This window comes from Setaria viridis, chromosome 1 (genome assembly GCF_005286985.2).
Source record: "Setaria viridis chromosome 1, Setaria_viridis_v4.0, whole genome shotgun sequence".
Taxonomy (NCBI): domain Eukaryota; kingdom Viridiplantae; phylum Streptophyta; class Magnoliopsida; order Poales; family Poaceae; genus Setaria; species Setaria viridis.
This window is the reverse complement of record NC_048263.2, coordinates 26,517,855-26,528,327: the sequence shown is the minus strand read 5'-3', so window position 1 is coordinate 26,528,327 and position 10,473 is coordinate 26,517,855. Positions and strand designations below refer to the sequence as shown.

At 49.3% G+C, this 10,473-nt stretch overlaps 1 protein-coding gene across 1 annotated transcript; it reads left to right on the top strand.

The window, feature by feature from the left end:
- The first annotated feature begins 8,296 nt into the window (after window positions 1-8,296).
- Window positions 8,297-10,071, top strand: LOC117861994 (uncharacterized). The gene has a single exon (XM_034745504.2). The coding sequence runs from the start codon at window positions 8,409-8,411 to the stop codon at window positions 9,819-9,821; it is 1,413 nt and encodes a 470-aa protein (XP_034601395.1). The 5' UTR covers window positions 8,297-8,408; the 3' UTR covers window positions 9,822-10,071.
- The last annotated feature ends 402 nt before the right edge of the window (window positions 10,072-10,473 follow it).

Genomic DNA, 10,473 nt, shown 5'->3' with positions numbered 1-10,473 from the left:
TGTCGAGGGTTTTTTCATCGACATTGATCTAGAGCCGCCACCTATGAGAGACTATAAATACCCACTCATGAACATCACGGAGGAGAGGTTGGAGAGAGAGTAGAAAATACCACGCAAACACCATCCATCGCTGCCACAAGGAGGAAAATGGAGAGAAGATTGGATCTACGGGAAGCCACGCGAAGCGGAGCACCGAGGAGGGAGAAATCTCCCAAGCTGATTGGCTTGGAGGTGCCCAAGCCGATCGGCCTGGGGCTTTTCTACCCACGTTCATCGTCGCCTTCAGTCCAGTTGATATACAGGGCGATCTTTACCTAGAATTCTGTCAACATGTGTAAGATCATGAGGTAAAGTCTCTGTTTGTCCTCAGGGTTGTATGAAGATCTTGATTTGTAATCGTTGAACCTCTTGTTTAAGATCTGTCTGTTATTTATCATATCTTGATGATGCTCTTTCATGTAATGGCTGGCCAGCGCTACTTTGGGTTGCTTATTTGCTTACCTAGAATGATCATCAAGCCGTGTTCTTATCGTTCAATATTTGAGGACCCTTGTGTGGTGACAATGTGCGAGAGGGAAAGTGTTGGGCATTGTTCATATCCACTCACAATAATACTTAGATCCAGTTCTTTCATGCATGGTGATTACATCTACAAGTGATCCTAGATCCATAGGACAAGCGTTATATCTATCTTGTTCACATTCGTACTCTCTATATGCTTTAATCTAAGTCACTAGTTCTTTTGTTAGATCAATCTTATCATATAGCTAACTCTATCTGCTTTAATCTTATCACATTCGTACTCCCTATCTACTTTAATCTTATCTGCTTTAATCTTGTTCACATCCGTACTCTCACAAAGAACCTTCGGTTACATAGATTAGTGCTTAGTTAAGCATGCAAATCCACTTGTTCCACGGATTGATAAACCTTGGGGGATTACTCTAAGGGAAGAGCTACAACTAATCCGTATGCTTGCGGTTTATAAATTGACGTGCTAACTGCCGTCAACAAGCTTTTCTGGCGCCGTTGCCGGGGAACAAGTCAGTTTTGCTACGTTTAACTTTATATTAATTTTTGTTAACCTCTAACATCTAACTTTTTCTCTAGAAAAGAAAACCTTTATTTTTATTTTTGTGTCTAGATGGCTCTGATCAATCACTACAATGAGGAAGGAGAAAATTCGCTAAGGGACTATGCAATTCCATTAAAGGAGTACTTGCAGCCAAGGAGTACATCTTGGATAAAGGAATAATTGACATGGCTGAAAGCAATCCTTTGCAAGGAGTAGAGACTGATAATCCATATAGACATATTAAGCGATTCACGATGCTATGCAACACGCTACAATAAGAAGGAATTCCGCCAGCTTGGTTCAGATGGAATTTATTCCCGTTTTCACTTGCAGGTGAAGCGAGATGATGGTATGCAGAAATTTCTTTCGACGTGAAGAGGAATTGGGAGACACTAATGATAAAGTTTTGAGGGAGATTTTTCTCTGTTAGCAAACTTCAGAACCTTCGGAAGGAAGTGATCATGTTTGTGCAAGGAGAAGATGAAGGAATAGATCAAGCTTGGGACAGATTCAATAGACTACTCGAACAAGGACCTAACCTTGGATTCTCAGGTGATGTGTTGTTGCATACATATTATTTTTCACTAACCCAAAAATGTCGGAAACTTGTTCAAATGTGTGCAGGAGGAGATCTTATGGAAAAGACACTCAGGGAGGCTGCACAACTTCTACAGAAAATCAGCAGAGGAGCAGCCGTAAACAGAGAATGAGATAACTATCAATCTGGGGCACGAGAGTAAGGAAATCAAGGACATATACTTGCTAGAATTTTCAGAAAAAAACTCCAGAAGGATGAGAAGGAAGAACCTGTGGTGAAAAAAGAAGAAGAATCAGCACACATAAAGGAGGAACCTACCCCACGCATCAAAGACGACAAACCAGAAATATCAGAAGCTCGAAGCTTGGAGAATGCAAAACTCCTGCGGGAGTTTGAACAAATGGATGGATTCCTATCGATTTCTGTACTGTTACTATTGCTCTATATGCAACATACTCGTTCCGTCCCGCAAAGAGTGTCCCTTTAGTTATGTCCTAAGTTAAACCATCTTATGTTTGACCAAGTTTATATAAAAATATATCAAAAATTTCATTAGATTTGTTATGAAATATATTTTTATAGCATACCTATTTAGTGTTATAAATATTGATACTCTTTATTGTAAATTTGGTCAGGACTTAGGACAAATCTAAAGGATACTCTTTGCGGGACGGGGGAAGTAGATTGTTGAATGGTAGTTTTGGTGCTCTATATGCGACATATATACGTGAGTATGCGACATTGATCGTCAAATTTTGGCCCTAGTTTAGGCCAAAAGCTGGTCCGCCGCTGCGTATACTATTACTGGCCAAAAATATTTTACACAAGGCTCGGTAATATTTACATCGGAGTACACTACAATTTAGCCCAGCACGTAGTTATCCCAACACGGCAACATGGCAACACGTCCTTCACATATGCTTCATCAGCGACACATCCTGTAGTTGATGGCCATATAAATTGTCACTATCTGCAAGAGATTCAGCTCCTTGCCTAATCTTATAAATAAATCGTAAGGGAGATGATTGCTCGATCACACGTGAGACGATCTAGTGTGATCTCGAGGCAAGATCGTGGCCATGTGTGCGATGGATAGTATAAAATAAAATTACAGTGAGCAATTAGATCTTCTCACGAAATCATGCCATGTTGACGTGTACGTGTGTGAGTGGTCAATTATGCTAAGCAAGCAGGAGTACTATGCAACTAGCACTCAAGTTTTCTCAATTTGTCCTTATCAAAAAAAAACTTTTCTCAATTTGAAAATTCACGCATGCCCATCGCTCGCTGGCTACTGTAGAGCAGCGGTAGCGTCACGTGCCGTCGAGGTCGTGTGGGGGGGGCATCTCCCATTTTCTCGCGGGCGCGACATCTCGCGTCGCGTCGCCGTCGCATGCACCTTTGGGAGACCGACTTCGGAGAGCACGCAGACTGACAGGATGGGCCCGTCCCGAGTGCGGGCCCCCGGAAAGGCAAAATATCGAGATTCCGAATCCGGCCCGTGACAGCGGCCGGCGGACACGCTGTACGCACGGGAATCTTTCCGGACCCACGGAGTGACGTCACGCTTGCCCTTTGAGGTCAAACGAACCGAGCCCCACCCACGTGGCGCCAACTGGGCGGATGAATGGGATGGATGATGAATTGATGATCTTTTCGCGCCACTCACTCTCCGGGTGCTGTGGCCGGTTGGCCTTTGCCGCGCGCCAACGGCTGCCACTTTTTTACTCCTCCGTTACTGTTTACCGAAGACGAAAGTGACCGTGTCTCTTTTTTTTTAAAAAAAAGAAGTGATCGTCTATACATGTGACCACTAAGCTATCCAAATTATTTATTTTTGAATCAATGGTGAGATGGATCATAGGTAGATGAAAATATATGCGGTAGGTAGTGGATCAACGATTGAATGGAGAGAAATCAATAATTGAGATAAACCATATGGTCACGTATACATATTGGATTTTTCGTGTCCCTCGGAAAGAAAAGGTGACGAACAGATTGTCTCCTGGTTGTTCGCATGAGTCGTACCTGTGGGGTGTAGAAAAGGTGATGAACTGATTGTCTCCAGGTTATTCGCATAAGTCCTACCTGTGGGGTGTAGGGGTGGATCCGTAGAAACTTTTAGAGAATAGCCTTCGGTTGCCTACATGAGCGAGGGTATACCACATGAGTGGATGAAAAAAAATAAGTCCTCATCCTGATTCAGTGAATACGTTGCATCCGCTGCAGGCCCACTTATCAATACCACATAAAAAATTATTTGTGTGCATCCATACAACCAACCAAAGATCTCCGTCAGGATTAATGTATCTGCCTATCCCAATCATCAAAACATCCTTATATTTCCTGATCCTACGATCCTGCACTCGCTCAATCTACTTCTCTTCATCCAAAATGTACCGGCATGTTTTTAGTTTTTTTAAAGGATCTCTAGTTTAATGGTTAGAGCACTTGAGTATCATCCACCAAGTTTGAGTTCGAGTCCCGTAGAAGCGAATTAAACGGATTAGAATAATAAAATATAAAAATAGGTCGCAAAAAATATTTACAAATTTTATAGGAGCAACCAATCACACTTTTAACTTATCTCGGAGATCTCGGAGGCCCCGTGTGCTCATCTGCCTCACAAGCACGAGGCAGCTTGATGTAAACTTCTTTTTTCTGAAATAAAAGAGATGGAAACTTTAGGATGGCTGGCTACGAAAAGAGCTTGGTACTTGTTCGGACGCGGCGAAGAGAAGCAAAGGGGGCGTGCGTACGTGGAGGATGGGCGATTGATTGGGTATCCCGTGAGCGGGCCTACGGGCGCAGCACATGTTCTGCTCGGGGGGCCAGCAGTACCCAGGTGGGCAGATTCTGCACGGGATCGATCGAGATCGGGGGATGCGCCGGTGAAGTGAAGAGGAGGGTTCACTACACACTTCACAGCACGCGGTGTAATGATTGGGCTTTCGTTTCGCTTCATCGCCGTGCGCGCGGTGTTGTTGCGGTGGTCCTGGACAGCGCCGGGCACCACCACGTTGTTCTCGCTCCAGCTCCCGGACAACGAGACGTTGCCTTCGTGTACTGTACGAGCAACAGCAACGTGTAACTCCTTTGCTTCGTCAGGAGAAAAAGGAAAACAAACAAAAAAACTTTTTACACGAATTCCTCCTCCTGCCGTTTGCTTTGCTTTGCTGCTATCTGAATGGTGTGGTCTGCAGTAAAAAAACGGCCCGAGTCCGTGTACGAACGGCCCATTGTCCGTTTGCCCTCGGGTACAGCCCGTGGGCTCAGCAGCAATCTGCCAGTGCTGCGGCGTTACCGAATAATTTGAAATCCATAACTTGAAATCCGGTCGGCCCAAAGGTTACGTTTATTCTCTTCTTCAGTAATGCGTTCGTTTTTCTCTCCGTGCGCTCCCGTATTAGTTTTGATTACACGCTGCTGTTCATTAGTTTCCCCGCCGGACCTTTACCATTGAGCTCGTGCGGCTACGTATTGGCAGAGGAATAGAGGATGAAGTTCAACTAGAAGAACTTCACCGATAGGAGAATTCCTCGTGAGCCACCAGATCGTTCTGGAACTCTCCAGAGACGCGGAACGAGGGGTCCCGGGGAATCCGACGTGGCAGCGAGATGTCTCGCACAGTTACACGACCGGGCACGCAGGACCTAACAAGCACGGACACGTCAAAATCCTCCATAATTCACTGGCCTCCGGACCTCACCAGACACGTACACACCCTGGTCGCTCTTCAGGGCACTGTTCACCCCGCTTGTCACTTCCGCCGCCCGGGCAACCGCGCGGTGGCCCGATGCTGATGCCGATGCCGATGGCCGAGCGCACCTGTTTGTCACCGCGTTTACGGGGCACGGCACGGCGTGCGGAGCCTACACCAGTATTTTACCATCACGAAGCATCAGGGGCTGCAGCACCCCCTTGGCCAAAAATACTAAGAGCACTAGTAGGTATTAAGCTCACACATTAAACTAGCATATAAGGTGATTGCTCTTTGACTCTCTTCTTCTCAGTTCCTGTCCATTGGCCTAGCCTCCAATGGCCCATGGTTTTGATCTTTGGGCAACAGCGCGTAGCACCCTCTTTGTCCCATTCCTGGATCCGTCACTGCGAAGCATGATGTATGAATGTTGTGACATGCGTGAAACACCAACACATAAACATGTCCCTTTATATTGGACATTCCAATATGAGATGAATAATAAACCAAGATATTATAGAGACCTCTTAATTTTTTTGAAGTTCTGGAGCCTCGGCCATGTGTCAAGGCTTTCTACATGGACCACCATTTCCGGTTCTTTAAGCCCATCCGTCCATAGCCATTGACGCTGGCGGTCACCTTCTTTACGCCACCGCCCATTTGGACATCATCTGCCGCCTTGCCGGCCCGGCGAGCTCCCACCGATTTCTTTAGAGCCAGCATCCACAAAATTGCCGAACCCATCGATGCTAAGGAATTTGATGAATTCGATGCTGAGGAATTTTGCAACTAAAGCTAGAAGGTCAAATAAATAGCAAACTTTTCATACAACTTCTAGAAAGTCAAAAGCTCAGAAAAAGCTGTGCTAATATGCTCGACATAGGCGACATAGAAACAATATATTTCAGGTGCATGAAAATAATGTTTCTTCAGGCCATATGAACCGTTAATTAGATCAAAATCTGACAGCTAACACATATTCTAGTTGGTTTTGAGCTCAGTTGTGCTAACATACCTGTTTTAGAAACCTAATTTTTTTTGTAACGGGCCTGCGAGGATTTGACCCATGCTAGCAAGAAAGATTTAAAAGAAATGGTCCATACAAGAGCACTCTATTATATTAGCGGAATAGCGGTAGGAGTAGTTCCAAAGAGGGTGGAGGAGGAAGAAGACATGGAGTTCATCCTCAAACTCCATCTATCTTAGCTTCTCGGAATGTCGCTAAGCTCGAGCCCACTTCCATCCATGGCCTCACTCACCCTCGGCTTCACCGCAAATGCTCGTGGGCCCTCTACCCCCGCAACCATATGCCAAAGCCTCGGCTCATGTATGCTGCCTCGCCACAACTGACAGCCCGATCGTCTCCACCCGTAGTTTTTTAGGCATGTTCAACAGTTCAGACAGCTACTGTCTGTAAGAGCATGCAATGTCACACAGACAGCAACACAGATAATTTATACAATAGTGTGTCTGTTAAGCTATCTACAAACTAACTGGATTTTATAGATCATGGTGATCAAACATAAATTCGATCTTTGTATGCCATTTTGTGGCTTTTTTAACATAATGCATGGTTTTACCGTTTATGAGAACACAATCATATCGAAATGATTGAAATATTAATTTCTATTTTGTTTGTATCCTTCTTACCCGTCTAGAGGATTGTCTTTTGAAAACAATCTGTAGAAAGGGGTTCTAATGCAAAATGGTAAGGGCCAATTTGTAGATACGCTAGGCCTCACGTGATTTTAGTCATGTCTATGTCTTGTACTCTTGTTCGTTCTTATCCTCTCCCAAATCAACTCGATCTCCTATCTCTCTCACATAAAAAAGACTCCATCTTCAATCTCGTACTGCGGAGTGCAGAATCGGCCCGTGCGGCAACCGACGGGGGTCCTCTGGAGGCTCGATCTGCTGTCGGCCGTGCGGTGCAGCAGCCAACGGGCACGGCAATTGGAAGGCGGCGGGCGTGGATTTGGACGGCACGGCCGCCGGCGGGTGGCGCAGCGGGAGGCTCCGGGCTGCTGGAAGGAGGCGATTTCGAGGAAGGAGGTTAGCTGTTCTCATTTGTGTTCTCAGGCGCACCAAATCGCTCAGGTGCCGTCGCCTCCGAGATCAAGCTGTACAACGGAGCTGAGGGGACGTTTGGATCTAGTCCGAACTAAAAATTCATGCCACATCAAATATTTAGAGGCTAATTAAGAGGATTAAACATGAGCTAATTATAAAACTAGTTACATAGATGGAGGCTAATTCACGAGACGAATCTATTAAGTCTAATTAATCCATCATTAGCACGTGTTTACTGTAACATCACATTGTCAAATCATAAACTAATTAGGTTTAATAGATTCGCCTTGCAAATTAAACTCCATATATGCAATTGGTTTTGTAATTACTATATATTTAATTCTAATTAGTATCTAGGAGCTCCGGGAGAAACAAACACGCCCTTGGAGCGGCTGGCGATAGTAGTATCTCGGAGCACCGTCCTCTCGTGAGGCGACAGCATGCACAGATGGCGTGGAAAACAATACGTGGCGTCAGGCGTGGCAGATCCCATCCCTTGGAATCTCAGCCTCGCAGGCGCGATCCACTAGCACAAGTGGGCATGCACCGTGCGCCCTGGTACCGGTACGCCACGCACGCATGCGGGAGGAGCCGAGGAGGGTCGCGTCCCTTTCGTCGACCAGGTCGCCGTGGCGTGCGTTCTCGGCCGTGGCCCGTGCCTGTGCACGCGGCCGCTGCCAGTCTGCCACTAGCCCACTGGCCAGTAGCGGCAAGCTGGCATGCGCGTAGACGGGGATGTAGTACACGGCCGCCGGCCGGGGCGTGGCCGACGGCGACCCCGGTCAGTACGTGTGCTGTTTCCGAGACACAGAACACGAGCACCCCAACCCCGAGGACGACCGCGCGCGGTCTCGGCATCTAAAATGTCAACACCTGGGTGGACATGGTTGGTCGGCCGGTCAAAACTGCCAATCAAAGCGCACACCTGGCCCCTGCAGGATCGCGGCCGCTTTGGCCGCTCTCCAACTGCTTCGCCCCGACGAGGCGACGACCCTCTATATAGCCCGGTTCCCGATCCACACTGCATGCTGCGTTCGGAAGACAGCCGACTAGTCAGCTCAACCCGCGCAAGCAGGATGTCCTCCACGCCTCGCCACGGCGGCCACCGCGCGGCGCTGCTCGCCGCGGTCGTCCTCGCGTCCATGCTCGCGGCAGCCCGCGCGCAGCAGGCGCAGGGCGGTGACGCGTCGTCAGGCTCCGGCGGCCCGGACCAAGTCAGCACGGCCATGGTCGCGCTCCTCGCCGCCGTCGTCGCGGTGTTCGTCTTCATCGCCGCCTCCACCGTTTACCTCCGCCACTGCAGCGGCTACGCCGTCAGCACCAGGTCGACGCCGGGCGATGGCGGACGCGCGGCCGGCGCCCCAAGCAGCCTCGACGCCTTCTTCGCCTCGCGGTCGCGGTGGCAGAGGCGGCGTAGGTCGCGCGGGCTCGACGCCGAGGTCGTCGAGGCGTTCCCCACCATGACGTACACCGAAGCCAAGGCGCTGCGAGTCGGGAAGGGCGGCGGCGCGCTCGAGTGCGCGGTGTGCCTTAGCGAGTTCGAGGGCGGGGACCGGCTCCGCCTGCTGCTGCCCAAGTGCAGTCACGCCTTCCACCCGGACTGCATCGGCGAGTGGCTCGCCGGCCACGTCACCTGCCCCGTATGCCGCTGCAACCTCGAACCTGATCACAAGGACACCACCAGCGACGACGGGGAGCCGACGAGCTTCCCGCCGACGATTCCGTTAGCGAGCAGCATCTCCAGCGACACAGCGGTGGCACTGCAATACGCTGGCCCGCTACCGGTGGCTGTGGTGATCGACGTGGTCACCGAGGAGGAGGAAGAGGAGCGGAGGCAGGAGGCCCTAGAGCTGCAGCGGATCGGGACCCACCGGCGGGCCATGCGGTCGCGGTCGGGGACCCAGCCGCCGACGGCGGCAAAGCTCGCCCGGTGGCACTCCACGGGCCACTCCCACTCCCTCGCCGCCAGGCTCGACCGCGACCTGGAGCTGTTCACGCTGCGGCTGCCGGAGCAAGTTCGCAGGGAGATGGTCGCCGCCGCGGCCGAGCGCAGCTCGCAGCTGCGCCGCGGGCGGAGGAGAGCCACCGCGGAAGGAGGCGGCGCCCGCAGCGCGCCCCTCGTAGGGCAGCTGGGCAGGTGGCAGTCGCTTCTCGGGAGGACCTTCTCCGGGAGGCTGTCCTTCTTCTCCGCGTCGAGGGTGACGGTAGGCTCCGGCGGCGGAGAAGTGTCGTCCTCGTCGTCTTACTCTTACGCGAGGCTGAGAGGGAAGCGCGTCGCCGCCGTTGATGTCGCCGACGACGTTCCAGCTGAGGGGAGCATCTGCCTTGACAGCATTGGAGTTGGAGGCAGCGGGTCCTGTGCAAGTGCAAAAGCGACCCCCGAGGAGGTGGCGGCAGCAGCGAACGAGAAGGAAGTTAAAAAGCAGCTTCGGACGTAGCATGGGAACGGAAGCTTTGAAAGTACTGTACGAGTGTACGTAGTAGAAACTTGAAAGTGCTGTCAAGTTGCTGATTTCGTGCTGTAATAGCAACGTGGTAGTCGTCGAAAACTAGGGATATAGAAAGTGTAATTACAATTTTGTGTTACTGGAGCAGAACCACGTGAGGCGCGCTGCAAGTGGAGATCGTCTGGAAAAAGTTGAATTTTAATTTGCAGTCCCATCCGTTCTGATGGTATGCATTTTAGAAGACTTCGGGGTATTTGGTTCCACGGATTAAAGCAGTCCCTGTCACATTAAATATTTAGATACTAATTAATTATAAAACTAATTGCACAGATGGAGACTAATTCGTGAGACGAATCTATTAAACCTAATTAGTTCATGATTTGATGATACGATGCTATAGTAAATATGTGCTAATCATGAATTAATTAGGTTTAATAGATCCGTCTCGCGAATTAGCCTCCATCTGTGCAATTGATTTTGTATTTAGTCTATGTTTAATACTTCTGTTGACGCCAGATTTTGACACGTATGAAATCGGCGTCAGGAAAGGAAGAAATCAGGAGATGCGGCGAGACACAGAAGTCACAGTTGGAAATTGGCCGATTGGTGCTACAGTCGAGGATCGGCCGATTGCCCTTTGAGG